The 22,512-nt window shown below is 39.0% G+C and overlaps 1 protein-coding gene across 2 annotated transcripts in view; it reads left to right on the top strand.

Annotated features, from left to right (window-relative positions):
• The first annotated feature begins 4,252 nt into the window (after positions 1-4,252).
• The window catches only part of CFAP97 (cilia and flagella associated protein 97), a 31,740-nt gene continuing 13,480 nt past the window's right edge, over positions 4,253-22,512 (top strand). The window contains exons 1-3 of one of the 2 annotated variants that reach the window (XM_080928393.1): positions 4,253-4,316; positions 5,387-5,433; positions 14,462-15,570. In XM_080928393.1, the coding sequence (XP_080784519.1) occupies positions 14,478-15,570 (1,093 nt within the window). In that variant the 5' untranslated portion in view covers positions 4,253-4,316; positions 5,387-5,433; positions 14,462-14,477. The remainder of the gene's footprint in view (positions 4,317-5,386; positions 5,434-14,461; positions 15,571-22,512) is intronic. The other variant, XM_080928394.1, reaches the window with a different exon arrangement.

The following is a 22,512-nucleotide window of genomic DNA, read 5'->3' as shown; positions in this document are numbered from 1 at the left end:
GGCTACAGGAAGAGCATTGGTACAGCCTGTATGGGTGATGTTAGCCCCTCTTAAAGGGCCAGAAAGGCTTTAGAGATGGCTCATCAGTTAAGAGTTCCAGCTGCTCTTCCAGAGGACCAGGATGAAATTTCCTGTACCACCCGCCATCTGAAACTCAAGTTCCAGGGCATACAACACATTGTTCTGGCCTTCTAGGGCACTGCACCCAGGCAAAACACCCACACACATAAAATAAAAATAAATATTATAAAAACATTTTAAGGAGCTATGAGTCAGGTGTTAGGGGACAAGCCTGAAATCCTAGAATTACAAGAGGAGGAAGGTCAGGAGTTCAAGGCCATCCTCGGCTACTTGTGAGTTTGAAGACAGCCTGGGTTCCATTAAACCCTGCCTCAAGAAAGGGGAGGGGACATGAAGTGAAAACTTAAGGGTTCTTTGGAGGAAGTCAGTCATGTTGGAAGGTGTTTTGCTGAGTCAAACACATGAAGGAGTGTTTTCCTGAAGTGAACAGGAGACAGACTTGTGAAAGAATGGTTTGCTGAATCTGAAACAGGAAGAGAGGATGTTCCGCTAAAGCAAGCACATAAAAGGACATGATGAAGGATTCTCTGCCAACAACATACATTTATTGGCCTGCCTTATATTTTATAGTTGAGCTGCATTTGTGGGACTCCACAGAAAGAAACGCACCCAAAAACTTCTGTTGGTGTGCTGTAGTTTCTTGCCACTTCTGAGGACTTGGGCTGATTGGCAGAGTGATGTCATCTGACACAGATGTACATGATGAGGCAGATACCCATGGGGATGGTATCTGGAGGTTATAAACAGACAATGATGGAGGTTGAGCTAGGCTTGCTTATAGAGCAAGCTGTGCAATGCTTGTGGGTCTCACACATCAGCTGAGAATTTCTCCTGGCATTCCTGCTGGTCTCTCCTGCTGACTCCTGCTGAGGCTGAGGCCTGGCTCCCTCTGCTAGGTAGTGCCACCACTGTTGCTGCCCAGGTATTTCCATGAGGTGTTTGCAAGTGGGTCAAGCTGCCGCCACAGCTAAACGATGAACTGAACTTCGGATTTCCAGACAACACAGATGGGATTTGCTCCAAAGAACCTTTCTAAACTGTTCTAAGCCTCTTAGAAATAGAATTGTGGGCTGGGGAGATGGCTCAGCAGTTAAGAGCACCGACTGCTCTTCCAGAGGTGCTGAGTTCAATTCCCAGCAACCACATGGTGGCTCACAACCCTCTGTAATGGGCTCTGATACCTCTCCTAGTATGTCTGAAGACAGCAACAGTGTACTCACATTCAGAAAATAAATATTTTTTTGAAAAAGAAATGTCCTTTCTGACTAGCTTATTTCATTTAGCATTGTTTCTTAAACTTCATGTCATAACATGTATTAGGATATTGTTCCTTTTTGTGGCTCGGGTAAAATTCCACTATGTGCATACAAGTGCTTGTATTAACATTTTATGTTTATAGACTCAGGTTGTTTCTATATTTTGAATATTGTTATGAATGTACAAATATCCAAGACACTGCTTTGAATTCTTTTGGGCATATATCCTGAAATTATATTGCTAGTTCATATAATTCTATTTAATATTTTCAAGGAAATACCTTAGAATTTCCTATCCTGCTGTTTTACATATCAACTGTGCAAAAGGATCCCAGTTTGAGTATTGTCCATTTTGTTGATCATGTTGTCTATTTTTAGTTTTTGCAAGAGGTATTTCTAAAATAGTAACTTTTCTAGTGGGGCTAAAATGCACCCCATTGTTTGATTTTGTATTCTTGATGTATGTACCACAGTGAAGTGGTTTGTAGGCACAGGTGTGTCACAGAAAAGTTGTGAGGTTATAGGGTACCTTTAAGGAGCCAGTTCTTTTCTTCCACTGTGGAATCTAGAAATCAAATTCAGGTTGTCAGGTTTGCTTTGGAAGTACTTTGTACCATTGAACTGTCTCCCTGACCCCGGATGTTTTCTCGTGTTCTGGGATCTAATTCTAGTCATCTGGCAAGCACATTTACCTACCAGAAATGATCATCTGACAGGCCCTCATTTATTTTGACATTTATTATTTCCTTAATTAGTGTCTTAGTAACTTTTTTATTAATGTGACAAAGCACGATGACCAAGGCAACTTATAAAATAAAGCATTTAGTTGGGTTCCCAGTTTCAGAGGATCAGAGACTATGATGGCAAAGGCATGGTATGGCAGCAGGAACAGATGACAACTCCCCCCTTAATCCAAAAGCAGGAGGCAGAGAGGTAGGAATCTTTTGAGACCTTTGCCATATCTCATCCCTAGTGTCACACCTCCAACAAGGTCACACCTCCTAATCCTTCTCAAACAGTTCCATGTATTTGGGGACTAAGTATTCAACCATATAGGCATAGAGGCCATTTTCATTCAATCCATCATACTTAGTGAAGTTCCTGTATTTTCTTGAGTTGCTGGCTATTTGTATCTTCTTTGGAGAAATGTCTACTCAAAGATTTTATATCTACCCTGGAAATCAGTGACAAAATATTTTCATTAGTTAAAATTAAGTAAAATACTTTCTTTGACCCAACAAAATGGGGCGGGGGGAAGTTTCTCTTTGTTAGTAATCAGGACGAAAAAAACATAGTTTAAAATAAGAGTTCTTTCTCGAGTCTGATGGGTGTTGGCTGTGATCATACGCACACATTTGATTAGAAACACCTAGAAGCTCACCTCTGGGTGTATCTGTGAGGGCATTTCCAGAGACATCATGTGGGCTCTGATCTCATCAATGGAGTGACCCTTGTTGGATTCATAATATGTTGGCATTATTAGCAGGTGGTGAAAGAGAGGAGGCGTGGCCTAGGGGGAAGAAGGTCACTAGAGGTATCCCTAGAGTTATACATTGCCCTGGCCTCTTCCTGTAGGCCAGATTCTCCAGGTTTACAATTATAGGAACTGCTGCTCTGTAGTGCCATGAAGGACTGAACCCTCTCAAAATGTGAGTCAAACACATCTTTCCTCGTTACAACACAGTGGCAGTCCCTAGGATATAATGCTACGTCTGTGCTTGCTTGCTTTCTACTTTTATATTAAGTGCTGAGAACTTACTATGGCTGTAACAAATTCCTGCAAAGTTAGATGTAGAAAACAACTCATTTATTTGTATTAGGAAGTTGTGGAGGTCAGAAATTTAAATCAAGGCAGATTTGAGTTCTCTCTGGATAGAACCCATTTCTTCGCTCTTTTCAGCTTTCTGGAGCTGCATGCATTCTTTGGCTCATTGACTCTTGTATACAACACTCAACTATTTTGTATTACTGCTCCTACAACTAACTGACTTGGAAGCTTTAAGGACCCTAGTGATTGATTACACAATGAGCTCCGGGATAATGTAAATTTAATTGCATCAGCTAAATTCCCGTGCCATATAAAGTAACATACGTGTGTACTCTGGTGATTACAGGATAGAGATCAGGAGTGCGGTGCCATCCTGACCCTACGGTGTATCAACGAGAAACTAAGGCACTCAACAGTCTGTAGAGATCATTTTTTAGACTGCTTAAAGTGGACCTCCATCATCAGAAGGGCTAGCCTTCATAGGTTACCTGCCCCTGATGTACATTAACTATGCTCGAATTTGAACTTTTTTTCCCCCTTTGACTTGGGCCTCATGATATAGCCCTGGCGGACCTGGAAGTCACTATGTAGAACAGGCTGATCTTGAACACGGAGATCCCTCTCCCTCTACTCCTAGATGCTGAGATTAAAGGCATCCGCCACCGGGAGTGGTTTGTGTGAACAGCGTTTTGCTGAAATAAAATCGAACAAACACACAGTCGCCCTCCATTTTTATTACTGTCGTCTTGTTACAGAATTACAAGATTACAGCGTCTTTGTAGGAAACCATCCCAGATGTCTAGACCTACCGCAGCGTCGTGGGTATGGGAGCAGGCGATGCCCTGGACAGCAGGGAGGCCCCGGTGGTCTCCTTTCCACGAGCCTCCAAGAGCTCGCGAGGCCCTGCCGAGAAGCTGTGGACCCTGCAGCGCAGGCCTGATCACTGTGACGGGGTCTCCCGGAACGATGGACGACAGGAACCCTGACCGCACCATCTTCGGCAGAGACTCCGCTCTGCGATCGCCCTGCCTTTCCCCTTCCGCCGAGTCTAACCCCAGGAGCTTCCGCCCGCGCTCCGGCGTGCGCAGGTCTCCGTTAGCTTCTTACGCGGGGGAGGGAGAGATGTGGAGGTGTGGCTGCGCGTGCGCAGAGCGAACGAGAACGCGAACGCTCGGCGCGGCGCGAGAGTCGGTAGCGGCCACAGTTCCCAGGTGAGCGGCTCCCGGGCTTCCGCGTCCGGTCGGTCTCCAGCGGGCGAGACGCCCTCCTCCTGCGTTCGGGGTCCGTTTCCCCGGTTCGGTGCCCGACGGAGGCGAGCACCCGGGGTGGGTACCGCCGAACCTCCGCGGGAGGACACAGGCTGTCCTCAGCCCTAGGCGCTGCCACCTCGGCCTCGGCCAGCCTGGAGGGCGACGCCGTAACCACTCCAAAAAAAAAAAAAAAAAAAAAAAAAAAACCGGTAGCTCGGGGCCCCAGGACGCGAGGGGAGGCGTGGAGTCGGCCTCCGAGCCCACTGCACCCCTCTCCTGGCACTTGGACCCGAACCCACTGGTCTGAGGAACTGTCTTTTGACTGCTACATCCCAGTGTCTGAAGAGGGTCCTGAACTGGGGTCCTGGACGAAGCCTCAAATCCCTGAAAAACAGGTGTTCAGTTTGGGTCAAGATTTCTGTATGCCTAATTTGGGGCCCTATTATGTACATATCGACAGACAGGGACTACCACAAATGTGCAAAATGACGTTTTTAATGGCAGGTTATTTCTGTGTTCTTTCTGGTGTATTGTGAAAGCACCGTTATTTCTACTGCTAGCTAAACATCACTATACTTCCAAGTAGCTTTGACAGAAATCTGTCTGGATCCATCCATGTCATGGTCTCCTAAACCGTCATTTGATTTTTTTTTTTTTTTTTAAATCCTTTCTCGGTTTGTTGTAAGATAATCTTAATGATCCTATAAAACTACACTTTTTCTTGCCTAGTCCCGAATATAAGCCGAATAGTAACAATTGTTAACTGGGGGAGGGGTTGCTGGATATGTTTTCCTGGAAATTAAAGTTTATGTGCGTATAGCCACTCTTGCCCGATAGAAATTCTGAATATAAACACCAGAAATTTGACTTATACTAGGCAGTGGCCCAACTCATAAGAAGAGAAAATTATCAAAATACCCTGGAAACATGATGGTTTTGTTCTGTTTATATAGGAAGCAAAGAGCAAGAACCTGGGCTGAGCCTCAAACATTCTTTAAATGTTCACCTAATTGATGTAGGTCTTTTTTTAGACACTGTGGATGTAAAAGGGAACAAGACATCTGGAGCACCCAGTCTGGTAAGAGTGGCTGTACCTCCTTCTCTCCCCGATCCTTTTTTTCTCTCCCATTTTTCAGAGGCTTATGATCCTAGATCCAGAGCTCAGGTGATTCTTATAATTCAGCTTCTCTTGAAGTTGGCATAAAAGCGCATGCCAACTCAGCCTGGTGGGGAGGCTACTGTAGGCAAAGCCTTAGACAAATCTATTCACTTTGGTTCTGCAGTTGGACCCTAGAAACTAATTAGACAAGACAGCATCTGTGTAGAAGGCCACAGGACAACTCAGTTGTCCTTCATCCTGTGCCATTCACTGTTTCTTTTGAGAAATGACCTAGTTTGGCCTGGAACTCACCAGTAGACTGGCTAGCCAGCAAGTCCTTAAAGATCCCCCCACCTCTGCACCAGGTTTGCAAGCATAGGCCTTCACCCTTTCCTCCCCCCAGTTGGAACACTGAAGCTATTTAAGCTTTTCTATCTCAGCCAACCTACTTCTGAATAAAAGTAGACATACACTTCCGTAAGAGGTCACATGCCTGTCAGTAAAGAGGTACTTATTCTGAGCAACTCAGTAATACCAACTTCTGTTACTATGACAACTGCTTCTTTTTTTCTTTAATAAATGTTATCAGGGGACACATTCATTAGTCTCTGTGGAGGCTGGGAAAACCTGGAGGAGTTAGCTCTCCTCTTCCATCTGGTAGGTCCAGGATTAACTCAGGCTGGCACGATTGGTGCCAATCACCATTAATGACCCAGTGATCTCAGTGGTCCTGAAATGATGATTCCTTTATGGTTAAAATATGTTTATTTCTTCAGATTCTGCAATCTGTCTCATAATTTAGTGATGTTTTTTGTCTAGTATGAAATTCTTCACTTTCAAGAAAATTACTTTAGAGCTAATACAATGTTTTCTTAGGTCTATCCATTTGGGAAGTCATTCTCCTAGATGAGACAATGTTGCTCTTAACACTTGAAACTTCAGTACCACTCAATTTAAATTTCTATCCATTTCTCTTATATTACCATTTAGCAACAATTTCAAATTTCCATAGATCAGTGACATTTCAAACTCATTAATAAGACCTCCCAATAAGAAATAGGTTTTATATCAAGATATATATAAGGATATAAATAAATTTCATGAAGCATTACTTAAAATGTGTCATGTACTCTTCAATTTTTATGTGACTGTGCTTTAATGATTACCATGGCCTACTGAATTTATCTTACATTGGGTTATAACATGCAGTTTATTATAATATTTTAGGTTGTGCTTTGAAACTGTTCTTTTGAAATTTAAGGGAACATAAAAATCATTTTAATTGCAAAATTATTTGATAGAGGAGGCAAACAGCCAACTCTTTTTTAGGTCTTTATTTTTTTTCACAGGTAAATTATCTTACAACAAAACAAAAACATTTAAGGAGGGGGAGCTACTAATTGGGTTATAAAAGTATCTGCCATTTATTCAGTGAATATTTTGACTTTTTTAATGTGAGTGGCTAGAATATCAGTAATATTCTGGGGTTCCTGCCCTAACTGGCATTTCCTCAGCTTTATCTCCTCCTTTCTTCATGTATTTATATGCCTACATTTTTAATGTATGCTCTTCCAACCCCTCGTCTATGACTCTTTCTTTGTGTGTGCCTACTGAAGACTACATCATAGTTTGCTGTTATTTCATTCAGTCCTGATTTTTAATTCCACACTATTTCTTTATAGATCTCAATGTATCCTTTTTATCTGATCTTAATGATATTTCACATATCCATTTTTTCTTAGACATTAGTAGAAAATGTTTGTAGCTCATTGCTGTTACAGAGCTTAATATGTGCATTCTTGTACATGTCCTTGAGTCATACAACCAGAAAATATGAAACCAAGCTTTATGCTTGGGTATGCCTGATTTATTTATTCTTTTTCATACACGAAGCATAGTCTCACTTATTGTACGTACACTGTAGCTATCATAGCAATGGGAAATGTTAAAACTCAGTGGGATCTCTTCTAGCAAGTCAACTTCAAATCTGTATGTTATTCTTAATCCAGTACAGATAAATATATTTTTATCCATATATACTAACTATAACAGATCTACAAACTTCAAGTAAATATATAATAAAGGTTTTGATCTTTGATCAAGTCTGTTGAGTCTCTTGTAGTGAGAAAGCGTCTGAGGCTATATCTAAACCCACAATAGAATTGTGTTCCAGTAAAACTTTATCTGCATAAACATAGCATGCCAGATTCGGCCCTGAATAATAGTTTGCTGGCCTGTGATCTAAATGTTTTAATGAAATACTAATGTTACTATATGTAGTTTTTTATCTGTTACAAATAATTCTGTGATTTCTCTCATTTCTACCTTTTATGTTTTTATCTTTATAAATGTAATCAAATGAAGTGATTTAAAGAGTTTATGGTTCTTTTATGTCTCTGAACATAAATTGTCAAATGAGCTTTTAAAAACACTTCAGGTGCTGGAGAGAAGCCCTAGGTTAATACCCTGAACTGATCTTGTAGAAGCCCCAAATTGGGTTCCCAACACACACTGTGGTACATCTCACAGCAGCCTTTAACTCTACTCCAGGGAACCTGACAAGTCCTGCTGCACTTCACAGGAACTTGCACTTAGGCGCACACACACACACACACACACACACACACACACACACACACACACACACACGAGGGGCTGCTAGATGCTTCTTCTGTTTGTCTGCTGGTGCTAATTAACCCATGCCTTGCACAAAGATTTTAGCAGACAACTCTGTACTGCAGGTCATAGGCATGATATTTGTAGTAAAGAAGACATGAAATCTCTAGGCATTGAAATTTATTTAACATAGTTGCTGGTACATCACCTGACTTCTACTGCAAGAACTTAGTATTCATAAAGTTAGCTTTGAAGCAACAGTAAGAGTTTCTGTATTGATAAGCTTGAATGTGTTTGTGAATGAAGCAGTCTCCATTCATTTCCATGCTTCCTTTGTGAAAGTTACCCTGGTCTTTGAATAAAGAGTAAAATAAAAATTTACCCTCTTTCTAGAGAAGAGTGCTTCAAAGTTCCAGTGAAAGATAGGTTCAGAAAAGATTGCACACACACACACACACACACACACACACACACACAATCTACACTTGCTGTTAATTGTTTTTGATAAGGAATAATGAGGGTTCTTTATCATTTAAGCATTACATTTTATTTTTATAAATTACTGAAAGAATAGGCTTTGATATCTATACAGATAATATGAGGCTAAATGTTACATTTAACCTATCAGAGGGGATTTCTTCTCTGTTTGCTACGGATCAAGAACTCTACCTCTAAATTATAGTCCCAGCCCCCCCCCCCCGACACTGCAGATTTTTCATTTGTAAAATAGTCCTTAATTATGCTAACATCTTGACTAACACCTTGAATTTTAATGTAGCTATGAATTTCATACCATAATGCTTCTTTATTTTTTAATTAGATACTCTCTGTATTTATATTTCAAATGTTATCCCCTTTTCCTACCCCATCAAAGCTTTCTGGGGCTAGTATCTGCTTATTAGATACTAGCATATCCAGTCCACCTTCCCCTCCATTTGTTTCCACAAAGGTGCACCCTCTCCCAATCACCTTCTCCACCTTGGTGCCTTGGATTTCCCTGCACTGGGAAATGCGCCTCCCCTGAACCAAAGGACTCTTCTCACATTGATACCAAACACTGCTATCTTATGCTACATATGCAATTGGAGCCATAGGTCTCTCCATGTGTGCTCAGTGGTTGGTGATTTAGTCCATGGGAGTTGTGGAGGGTTTGGTTGGTTGATAATGTTCTTCCCATGAAGTTGCAACCCCTTTCAGATCCTTCAGTCCTTTCTTTAGCACCTTCATTTGGGTGCCCAAATTCAGTCCAATGGTTAACTGCAAGCATGCTCAGCTGTACCTGTATGACTCTGGCAGAGCCCCTGAGGAGGCATCCATATCTGGTTCTTGCCAGTAAGTACTTCTTGTCGTCAACAATAGTGCTTGGATATGGTGGCTACATATGGGGTGAATCCCCAGGTGAGGCAGCCTCTGAATGATCTTTTCTTCAATCCCTGCTCCTCTATTTGACCTTGTGTTTCCTCCCATGAGTGTTTTGTTATGCCTTCTAAGAAGGACTGAGGCATCCCCATTTTTGCCTGCCTTCTTTTTCGGCTTTATAAGGTCTGTGAATTGTTTCTTGGGTATTCAGAGCTTTTGGGGGCTAGTATCTGCTTATCAGTGAGTGCATACCATCTGTGTTCTTTTGTGACTGGGTTACATCACTCAGGATGATAGTTTCTAGTGCCATCCATTTGCCTAGGAATTTCATATAGTCATTGTTTCTATTAGCCAAATAATTCTCTGTTGTGTAAATGTACCACAATTTTTTGTATCCATCCTTCTGTTGAAAGACATATGGATTCTTTGCAGCTTCTGGTTATTATAAATAAGGCTGCTATAAACATAGTGGAGCATGTGTCCTTATTATATGTTGGAACATCTTTGGGGTATATGCCCAGATGTGGAATACCTGGGTCTTTAGGTAGTACTATGTCCAATTTCCTGAGGAACCGCCAGACTGATTTCCAGAGTGGTTGTACCAGCTTACAACCCCACCAACAATAGAGTGTTCCTCTTTCTCCACATCCTTGCCAGCATCTGCTGTCATCTGGGTTTTTGATCTTAAGCCATTCTGACTGGTGTGAGGTGGAATCTCAGGGTTGTTTTGATTTGATTTCCCTGATGACTAGGGATGTTGATCATTTCTTTGGGTGCTTCTCTGTCACTCAGTATTCCTCAGCTGAGAATTCTTTGTTTAGCTCTGTAACCCATTTTTAAATAGGATTGTTTGATTCTCTGGAGTCTAATTTTTTGAGTTCTTTGTATATATTGGATATTAGCCCTCTATAAAATATAGGATTGGTAAAGATCCTTTCACAATCTGTTGGCTGTTGTTTTGTCTTCTTGACAGTATCCTTAGCTTTACAGAAACTTTACAATTTCCTGAGGTCCCATTTGTCAATTCTTGATCTTAGAGCATAAGCCATTGGTGTTCTGTTGAGGAAATTTTCTCCTGTGCCTATGTGTTCTAAGCTCTTCCCCACTTTCTGTTCTGTTAGTTTCAGTGTACCTGGTTTTATACGGAGGTCTTTGATGCACTTGCACTTGAGCTTTGTACAAGGATATCAATGGATAACTTTGTGTTCTTCTGCATGCTGACTGCCAGTTGAACCAGCCCCATTTGTTCAAGAGGCTGTCGTTTTTTTTCCCATTGAATGTTATTAGCTCCTTTGTCAAAGATCAAGTGACCATAGGAGTGTGGGTTCATTTCTGGGTCTTCTACCAGTACCATGTGGTTTTTATCACAACTGATCTGTAATATACCTTGAGGTCAGAGATGGTGACCTCCGAAGTCTTTTATTGTTGGGTATAGATTTCGATATCCTAGGTGTTTTGTTATTCTGAATGAATTTGCAAATTGTTCTTTCTAACTTTATGAAGAATTGTATTGGAATTTTGATGGGGATTGCATTGAATCTGTAGATTGCTTTTGGTAAGATGCCCATTTTTACAGTGTTGATCCTTCCAATCCATGAGCATGGAAAATCTTTCAATCTTCTCAGATCTTCTTCAATTTCCTTCTTCAGATATTTTGCTTAGTTAGAGTCACACCAAGGTATTTCATATTGTTTGTAACTATTGTACAGGGTGTCTTTTCCCTAATTTCTTTCTCTGCATGTTTATCCTTTGAGTAGAGGAAAGGTACTGATTAATTATATAACCAGCCACTTTGCTGAAATTGTTTAGCAGCTGTAGAAGTACTCTGGTGCAATTTTTGGGGTCACTTTAAGTATACTATCATCATCAGCAAATAGTGATATTTAAACTTCTTTCTTTCCGATTTGTATCCCTTTTGATTTCCTTTTGTTGTCTAATTGCTCTGGCCAGGACTTCCAGAACTATATTGAATAGGTAGGGGGAGAGTGGGCAGCCTTGTTTAGTCCCTGAGTTTAGTGGGATTGCTTCAAGTTTCTCACCACTTAGTTTGATGTTAGCTACTAGTTTGCTGTATATTGCTTTTACTTAGTTTAAGTATGAACCTTGGATTCCTAATTTTTCCACGACTTTTAACATGAAAGGGTGTTGAATTTTGTTAAGTGCTTTCTCAGCATCTAGTGAGATGATCATGTGGGTTTTGGTTTGTTTGTTTGTTTTGAGTTTCTTTATATCGTGGATTAGGTTGATGGATTTTTGTATATTTAAACATCTCTGCATGCCTGGGATGAAGCCTACTTGATCATGGTGAATGATAGTTTTGATGTGCTCTTGGATTCAATTTGCAAGAATTTTGAGTATTTTTGCATCAATGTTCATGAGAGGAAATGGTTTGAAGTTCTCTTTCTTTGTAGTTTCTTTGTGTGGTTTAGGTATGAGTGTAATTGTGACTTCGAAGAATGAGTTGGGCAGTGTTCCCTCTGTTTCTCTTTTGTGGAATAGTTTGTAGAGTATTCGTATTAGGTCTTCTATGACACTGCAAATTATAAATAAGTAGATGAATTCATGTCTGTGCATGCCTTTAATCCCAGCTTCCTGAGGCCAAGGCAGACCAGTCTATGAGTTTGAGGCCAGCCTTGTCTCTTAACAAGTTCCAGACTAGCCAAGGCTATATAGTGAGATCATGTCTCAACAAAGCAAAAATCAAAGTTTATTTCTAATATGTAAGAAGGCTTCAAGACCTTAAAAACAGAAAAGGTTACATTGGTGATAAAAATGTGTGGATACATACTATTACATTGTTATTGATAAAAGTTTTATTACTCTTAAATCATATTACTCTTAAACCATACTTATTTTATGTCCTCTCTTGGGCTCTAGAGCCACTTAACTGTAAATAAAAATGCATTTAGTATGTCCTGGCTTCTGTAGGATACACATTACATAATTTTTTAATGCCTGGTTTACTGTGCTGAACTTATTTAAACACAGTAAGCACAGTCTTGTCTTGTTGGCTGCATATTAATTATGGAAACATTTGTGTACCTGTTTTTAAATATAACATTTATATGTCCCCTTTGAACATTATTGTTGACTTGAGAGCTCTTGCAGAAATGTTCATTTATATATGTATGTTTTTAATGTGTGCAGTATCAGGTCTTTTGAACTTTGAGATGGTTAACCTTGATCATCAGTTTGACTGTGTTAATAAGTACCTAGAGTATAATTGTGAAGGCATTTTTGGGGAATGACTAAAAGAGGGAGACTCGTCGTGAATGTGGGAGGCTGCAGCTCACTGGCTTAAAGCAACCCCACCAATAGAATGCAGAGAGAAGCTTCAATAAGATGCTTATTTTCTTTGCTTCTAGCAATAACACAGCTGCCTCCAGGGACTTTTTGATTGTTCTATTGTTCCTTTTATTTTATTTTATTTTTGTGACTGGGTTTTTTGCTTGAATGCATGTATGTGAGCTATGTGTATGCCTTCCTTGTACTCATGGAGGCCAGAAGAGGATGTTGGATCTCCCTAGAACTAGAAGTTACAAGATGGTTGTGAAGCATCATGTAGGTGTTAAGAAACAAACCTGGCTTCTCTGAAAGAGCAATAAGTGCTCCTACCCATTGAGCCATCTCTTCAGCCCCTTCCTTCTTGTTTTGTTGTTTTGTTTTGTTTTGTTTTTGTTTTTTATTTAATGGAGAGTAGGATTAGAAACTAAAGCCTAAAATCAAGGTTATCAGTAATGTAACATTATTAAGTACCATGGTAACAGAAGTAAAAAAATACTTTTAAAGGCTATAACTCTATAGAAATGATTTTGATATAGTTCTAATTGTGCGGGCTAGTAAGATATTTTACATGACCTCTAAAAAACCATTAGGTCTAGTAATTTAAGGTCCATAATAAACGCAGCATCCTTACTCCATACTAGAAATAACTATTTTGTTTAAGTCATTTCTTCTGGTGTTCAATTTCATGTGTCTAAATGATGTGTGGTATTCTTTGATTTTAGACAGATTGTGGTCAACGTTAAAGTGTCTCATACCAGACCCCCTTTAATGCACTGAGTCATGTATACTCCTCGGCAGTAATATTTCCTGAGTTAGAGCTTGTGATTAAACCATTCAGAAATTTGTTTGGAAGCTAGTTGTTTGGCTGTTCTTTATCCTGGGGCTTCTGCTACTCGGTGTGAAAGGATGGGTGACAGTGACTAGGATCACACCTTTCCATGTGCTTCTTCCTCAGCATGTGCAGGAAAAGAACAGAATAGGATGTTAACAAGCAGCAAAATGCCAAAGCTCACTGACTGGTTCCTTTATCTGTCACAGAATAATCAGTGATTGAGCTGGCTTACCTGATTGTGTGAACTTCTATATCAGCTGTGATTATTAATCTTGATTACTAGTTTGACATGGTTGAGAGATACCTTGGACAGATTAACAAAACACACATAGGTATGTAAGGAGATTTCAGGGACAGCTAAGTCAAGGCTTTAACAACAGAGTCCTTGGGTTGGTTGTGGAAACTAGAGAAAGAGGCTTGATGAGAAGTGGACGGCTGCTGGGACGGCACTGAAGGGCCTGTATTGCATCTTTGCTTGGCTTCTTGGCTGCCATGAATTGAACAGCGTTGCTCAGCCACAACCTTCTGCCAGGGAGGATCGCATTCTGAGCTAAAGTAAATCTTTTCTTATTTTAGTATTTTATTGTACTGACAAATCAAATGCTAAAAGCCATCTGTCTTTTCTTCTTTTAAACTCTAACTGTACTGTACTGATGGGAGACTTCCTTCGGTTCAGCTATTACTATCTGTGACATGCCTGCCCTGGTGAACTGTTGTTTTCTTCCGAACTCTGAGACTGTTGTATAACTTGGTACCCCTGGAACTCCATCATGACTTTGAAAACTTGGTTTACTTTTTAATAATTTTGTTTGTTTGATTATTTGGTACTACCAATGTTTTCTCATTTGGGGAAAATAAAAATGAAACTCATTTGGCAATTACTCCAGTCTGATGGCTGTACTCTCCCCTTCTTAGATACACTTTTGGCATCATGGATCGGTTTGGAGATATCTCAGAAGGTGAAGTGGACCATTCTTTCTTTGACAGTGATTTCGAAGATTCAAAAAAATGTGAAAGTAATCCCATTTTTGACAAGCAAAATGATGATGACCTTAAGGAAGGAATAAATAAGGACACCAAAACTGTAAACTTGAAATTTGGAGTACAAAATGATAACCTTAAAGAGAAAATAGATAGTGACACAGAAAACATGAACTTGAAACTTGGGATACAAACAAAGGAAAATTACCTTACTCAGAAAGGAAATGAAAGAAAAGCAAAATTTTCTTCAAAGGAACAACATGTAGAAAATCCTACACAAACAAGAAGTTCCTCATTGTTGACTTCTTCAAGATCAAAAAAATTGTGTGATGGCACAAAAGGACATAAGTTACTCTTGCCTGTTCCAAATAGAATTCCTACAGTTGTGAAAGGTGAGGATGACTACTACACAGACGGAGAGGAGAGCAGCGATGATGGAAAGAAGCACTACGTGAGGTCTAAGTCAGCTAAGGCCCCTAGTAACTTTAAAAAAAGCATAGGTAAGAAGTATGCCAAAATCAGTTCCTCCTCCTCTTTGTCTTCCTCATCTTCAAGATCAAGCTCAGACTGCTCAGATATAGGATCTGACATGCAAAATAAATTTGATTCACGCTCATCAGAGAAACGTGTTTCTAGTGTAACCCCCTCATCACCAAAACAGAAGTGTAAGTCAGGAAGAAAATCAAGTGTACAGCCTTCCAGTACTAAACAAAAAACTGGTAACTATCATGAAGAATCCGAAGACAGTGTAACAGATGTAACTCCTTTGTCAACTCCAGATATCAGCCCTGCCCAGTCGTTTGAGTTGGGCCAATCACATGATCAAAAAGTAAAAGTTAAAAGACAAGAAAATGTGAGCCGGGATGTGTATGAGGATGTAGAGCCTTTAAAGAATGATTCAAGATGTCTGAAATCAGCCAAAAGGAAAGAAAAGCATGGACAGAATTTTGCTCCAAAATCATCAGTGTTAGATGCAAATCTAGACCGTAGATCCAAACAAAAAGTCTTACATGACACAATGGACCTTAATCATCTGTTGAAAGGTAATGTTTTGACTTCTGTGTACTAACTTAGAATATTAATAACTAAACTCAAATATTATGTGCTAGGCATATGCACAGGTTTTTCTGATCAGTGTCTTTGAGATGATTGATATTTTAGGAACTTTCTAGATATATTCCATTATACTAATAAAACACTTGGAATATCATTTGAATTTTTAGATAATTAAATCAATTATGACTAGAAATGTCAGATTAGTTTTCAGTTCTTCTCAAACCCAATGTGCCTCGTACTCATCTGAGGCAGTCCCATCTGCACTCTTCAGCTACCAGTAAACATCTGCCTTGCCGTCCACTGTTCACCTTCAGATGACAGTGTCCAGAAAAACACCTCCTCTACCTCCAAAAGCAAAAAACCTTTGTAAAGAAGCAACTCCAGACAGCTTGCACTTCATTGTATTTCCCCAAATTGCTTTAGTTACACTTTTATTCCCGAAACAGTCATTGGCCATGGAGAGTCATTCGAAGCCAATCAGACTCCTGCTGAAGTTTAGTCAGGTAGGAGTTGCAAGGCCCAAGATATACTTTGGAGGACTGGAGATGTAGGTGCAGACTGAACAGTCGAGCTTGTTTAACTTTTGTGTGCATCCTGGAATCTCATTCAGACAACTTACTCTGTTATGGTAACTAAAACCCTGATGACTAAATACTTCACCTAGCCCAGTGCTGATGGCAGTTCTCACCAGAGGCACATAGTTCTGGATCGACATACTGTTTCCTTCATGCACATAGATGTGCATGACAACACATACAGTAAGAGAACAGCATTCAGGATTTAGAGAGATGGCTCCGTGATTAAGAGCACTCACTGCTCTTGCCAGAGGACTTGGGTTTAGTTTCCATACAGACATGGTAATTCATAACTGTCTGTAACTCCAATTCCAGAAGTTCCAACACCTTCTTCTGGCCTTGTTAGTCAATCCTGTACATGGTGCATATACATACATTACAAGCAAACACCCATACATATAAAATATATAAGGCTTAAAATATAAATTAAGGCATCCTTGTTACCACTAAGCTATTTCTTAAACTTAGCTAGATGCTAAGAACCTATGTATTTCTAACTTTTAAGTGAGAACAATAATTACCACCCCCACCTTATTCTTGAACACTCCATAGTTACAGTTGAAATACCATGGAAAATATTCTCTGTGAAACAGACTCAAGCTTCAGCTTTTGCTGTACACTAGCAAGCCCTGATGTAAGAAACTTGTTAGTAAAGCGTTGTTCTGCCCTTTTATTGTTGAGGTAGGTAGGATCTATATAGCTCAGGCTGGCCTTGAACTTTTATGATCCTCCTGCTTCAGCCCTCTGAGGACTGGAATTAAAGTCATGAACTGCCACAGCCAAATAGGGTTTAACAAAGGCAGAGAAACAAAGGGGACATTTTGCTAATTAACATATTTCCTATTAGAATCCGTGAAAAGTAGTCCCACCAAGGGAAGTCTTCAAAACGTTTCAGACTATTAATCCATTACATAGGGTACATCTTCAGTTTTCCAATTACTATTTGTGCTCAGTTGACCTTATGAAGCTTTTTGGATCCTAATAACTTGTCTGTATTTGCCCCATGTACCTAAACCTTGTGCATGATAAAGGTGCTTACCAGCCCTGCCCCACCTGTGCCGTTTTTGCATTTATCTCATAACATATTTTATCACTTTCATTTTCTAACAAATGGCTTTTCTGTGCTGCTTTGGCTTCTCTGGTTGTTCCATAGCCTTCCTTCACTTTCTTGAAAGATAAATCCACTTAATACAGGGAATTGTAACATGTTTAAAAACCTTCTTAAAGAAAATGATCCATTTAGCAACCATCTGAAGGAGGAGTTTAGCACACTGTCATTCTCCTAGTGTAAACATTTTAACTGGCTTAGGTATAGATGAAGAGAAAGACTTGCCAATTCCTGTAAGGAGTTTTAAGTAAACAATTTCATAAATTGTAACAACAGGCAAATGTCCATATAGTAAGAAATGTACCAAACAGTGTAAAATAGTAGTTTGAAAGATTGTTCTTTATTAAATATGAATTAAGTTTAATAAAAGGATATAAGCAAATATCTAAATATAGTCAGTAGCATGGTGAAACAGTATTGAATTGGGTATTTACTCAGTAAAGTAGATGCAATTCTGGGAGTTGAAACACAAAGCTTTAGGTTTTTGGTGTTATTGACATGTCCATGAGCTAGATGGTAACTATTTATAGGATGTGGTAGTTGGTGTGAATTGTTTGAGTCCAGTCTAGATTGAGAGTTCTGGTGTTCAGTGTTCACTCAAAACTAATAGACAGATCAACGTAGCTTGATATTAGAAATGTGATTTTAAGAAAACTTGAAAGAGTAGTACAATTTCAGCCTCTTAACTGTACAGGGATGTTAACTTGGGGAATTTCCATTCCTGCAATGTCCAAAGACTGTGACTAGAAATAGTTGTTTAACCTTGGGCTAGAAATCCTTGACTAGGCATTGAGGGACTTGAGGAGGAGCAGTAAACAAATGCATTTTGATACTAGATTATATCACGAGTCTGATATATTGGTAAGCATTTAAGGACTTGAACAGACTGGATTAAAGTACAGTTCATACTTTGTCTATGTAAAGTTGGATCACTTTCAAAGGACTCTGAAAGGGCCAAGTAAAGACATTCAAGAAATGTACAGCCTCATTTTTTTCTCTACTTTTGAGAAGCAAAGTAGAAGAAGAAAAGGTAAAATTAAGGAAGCATTAGTAAATGAAGTAACTGGTTGTAATTTTTATGAAGATACTTGTGTGGATATTAAGGAGGGATTACGGGAAACGCTTGACAGATCCTACTACTACCCCTGAGAAGGAGGTGGCCTGTGCTGAGATGACTGGCTTCCAGCATGCTCTGCCTGGCGCCACAGGTTAATCTCTTCTTTACTGGCAGGTTGCATTGTTAATCCCTCCAGCATGTTACCTAGTATTACCAAGCATCTGAAACAAGCTAAAGGCAACAGACAGACCACATCCTTATGATAAATGTAATGTTGAGAATTGATTTTTTAAAAGCAAAACTAAATGATTGCAGAGAGATCGATGAAGACAAAGCTACTGTAACTAATAAAGGTAACTTTGACTTGCTATCTGCATTGCCTGTGTGCTACGTATTCGTGGGGTCTTCGAGGGGCCTCATGACAGTGACAGCACAGGGCAGAAGCAGCTGTCTTCTCTTCGTGAGGCATTTGAATGTGACAAAGCTGTTACACTTTCCCACACACATTTTTAATTCAAAAAATTAAACTATGTTCATGTATTTACTGTGTGTATGTGTGTGCACATGAGCACAAATGTGCCAGAGCATGCACATTTAGGTCAGAGACAAATTGTAATCATCATTTCACTACCTTTGCTGTGTAGGTCCTGTGGATCAAACTCAGTTTAGCCTCTACTTTATAGAAATGTTATATTGATGTATAATTGGTTATTGTTACTGACAGAGGGATGAGTAAATATCTTTAGTTTATGCTGTTGGGTTTCTTGTTTGTTTGTTTGTTTTGTACTATTAGGTTTTTAAATAATAAATACTGGTAGATGTAACCCATGGAAACATTAGGGTGTCCCAACCTTTAGGACTATAAAGGAACCAAAGCAAAAAGTTTAAGAGCTTCTAGGAAAACGGAGCTATAATTTATTATTGTAGTAGTGATTGTATTTTGAAATTTGGAGACAGTTTTAGAAAAGAAAATTTAGCTTCATCTTTTAGGAAAGGCAAAAAAGAAACCAAAGTGGCACATTTTATAAAGCTGAAGGAAGAAAGTAAAGGTTTTAATTGAGAAGACACTGTGTTTGTGTAAAAAAGTTAAATCAGAAATATTATTTAGTCTTAAAAAGGAAGAAAGAGCTGATCTGGGTTACAGTGCGGCTGAGGCTGGAGGACACTGTGCTAAGAAAAATAAGACAAACACTGGAGTCTGAAGAGAAGGTGACATGGTTCATTGGTATACTAATTCTAGCACGGGGGAGACAAAAGGTTTCCTGGGGCTCTGTGGCCAGCCAGCCTAGGGTAAATCAATGAACTTCAAGTCTTAGTGAGAGACCCTGTCTCAAAAAACTGATGTGGACAGCTATTAAATGAGACCCCAGACTGACTATAGCCTACACACACACACACACACACACACACACAGATGCAGATCTCTGAATTGTACACATAAAAATAGTATAGTAAATTTTGGATTTTATTTTGCTACAGTAAAAAAGGAAACGTTATTTTGATAGTTTCTGTTATGCTAACTGTAAGTACTCATTAAATACCAGTTACACTGGGAGAGAATAAATCAACAAAAAATCCAACCAAAAAGAAATTTATAATAGTATTAAGAAGATTAAAAATAGAAGGTTTTGTAAAGGTATGTCTCCTTTAAAAGAGGAAATAAGAAGTATCAACCCTATTAGTACAAAAACAAATTTCTAGTTGTGAAAATACTAAAGGGGACAGAAAAGAGTATTTTCTATTAACATATAAGCCAAATACACTAAAAATGTAATACTGACTACAACATATAATAAAAGCAAAACTGAACTAGACTTATAAATTGATGAGGATCAAGCTACCAAGGAGGATTCAGCATCAGACCAAAGCACTAGAAAGTCTTTTTTAAGTGTTAACTGTGCATGTAGGCTGCACTTGATCCATAGGGACTGTCTTGTCTCTGGTATTCCACTGCACACATGTGCCACCATTGCTTTCAGCCTTGCGTGGTGTAGGGGGTGAAGCAGAGCTGTGCTGGCAGGCACTCACCCCCTGCCCACTGGAAGGGCTGCTAAGACGAGCTAACACTGTAGGAGTGCACACTGCATCTGTAACATTCCCACTGGTAGCTTCACGTACAGGTTTTAAAGTGTTGTCTCTATTTTCAGTAGAAATGAAAGTAAAGTTGGCACTCTGAGGTAGGGTTAAGTGATGCCAGAGTGACTCTTTATGGTTACAGGTTGAAACAGGCTGAAGAGTTCATGTGGCATTGCTTCACAAAGGAAAATTCAGAAGAAAACAGCATTTGTAAATACTTAAGTTTAGATAGATATAAAGTTTGTTAACTCATGTTTACATTTTATGTGAAAGAATTTGATTATATATTTGATGCCAATTAGCATACAGTCACTTTAAGTGTCAATAATACCATGCTATCAAGAAATAAGCACTTGGGCTGGAGAGATGACCCAGTGGTTAAGAACACTGACTGCTCTTCCCAAAATCCTGAGTTCAATTCCCAGCAACCACATGGTGGCTCACAACCATGTATCAGGATCTGATGCCCTGTTCAGGTGCAGTGTACTCAAAAATAAATAAATAAGGATAATAAAAGAAATAAACGCTCTATCCATCTGCTTCATTTTGTTTGCAATGAAGGAAAACTTAAAGACTGCTTTGATAGATGTTTGATTGTTTGATGAGCTAAACAGTTTCTTTAACCGTTGCCTTTTTTACTTTTAAAAAAGTATTATTAGGAACTGTAGCTTAATCTCATTTTGGATAAGATTCTAAAGAATTTCATATATAGCTAAATTAGCCAGAAACTTTTTTAGATTATAAAATAAGTGCTTATTAGAAGGGAGGTGGTTTAATGTATGTAGTGTATATGTAGTTTTAAAATATTGTCAGTCATTCAAGTCTTGTTACTTAGTGTGGTTTTCAACTGCCATTAATTATCAACCATTAATTTCATAATTTTTACTAAAGAGAAAGCTGCTGTCTGTCTGTTTTGTTTGCTTGTTCTTATCATTTTCAGCAGTCTCTGTGGCCTTTGGTATAAACATAAGTAAAATTACTGCTTTTCTTAATTTGCTCAAGTGATTGGCTTAATCTCATTGTAAAACAGGTTAAAAATACCACTTCCCAGTAAGGCCCTCTGTGGAACAGAATACAGTGCTAAGCTAAACATGTGGAAAGGAATAGCTAAATATTTTCTTTAACCATTGCCTTTTTTACTTTTAAAAAAGTATCATTAGGAACTGTAGCTTAATCTGGTTTTGAATGAGATTCTAAGAATTTCATCTATAACTAAGTTAGCAATCAAGTAGCAGCAAAGCATTACTTTAAGAAAGATACTGTTGTAAGGGCTATGGAGATGACAGTAGGAGTTGTTGGGCAATGTACAGGTGCTTGCTACACAGGCTGACCACCAGAGTTCCATCCCTGGCATCTGAAGATGGAAGGAGAAAGCCAGCTCCAAGATTGACTGTTCTCCTAATGCACACAGCTATGCACCTTGACAAATACGGATCATGTGCACACAAAACAGTAGAGTTTTTTAAATCTTAAAAATATTATAATACCGAAACAAAACTATAGTAAGTAACTTGGTAAATATATTACGACTTTAGTATATACTGAAGTAGAAACATTCACCAAGCTCAGTGGTTTAAAAAGCTTTTCACAAGTGTGTGGTACTAGTCATGCTTAGTGAAAACTTTTCTAACTCTTTTTAAGCATGATGTTAAGATCCTTTTCAGGCAGAGGACATAGCTCAGTAGTACCGTGCTTGCCTAGAATGGCCAAGACCCGGGTTCAATTCCCATCATCACCCCAACAAAAACCATTTGGTAATCATCGTGTGCAAATTTTTTTCATGGCTAGAAATGTCTTTTATATAGTGTGTTCATTTGGGCTTATGCTTAATACAAAATAAAATGTTTGGCATTCACAGAAGTACTTTATCGCAGTTTTAAAACCCATAGGATTCATACTGTGATACATTTAGATTCATTGTTAATTCTAGACTGGTCTGAATTTATTTTGCCATTTCTTCCATCAGTCATTGCCAAGGACATGTTGTTTTTATTGAAAAGTAAAATTATTATATCAGTGCACTCAAACCTAGAGTTTCCTAAAGTCCCTCATACAACTATAGAAAACAAAGCAGACATGGCAGTAGTGGGTGTTTGTAAATTACCTACCTAAG

Source organism: Micromys minutus (genome assembly GCF_963924665.1).
Source record: "Micromys minutus genome assembly, chromosome: 14".
Lineage (NCBI taxonomy): Eukaryota > Metazoa > Chordata > Mammalia > Rodentia > Muridae > Micromys > Micromys minutus.
This window is presented reverse-complemented; position numbering and strand designations above follow the sequence as displayed.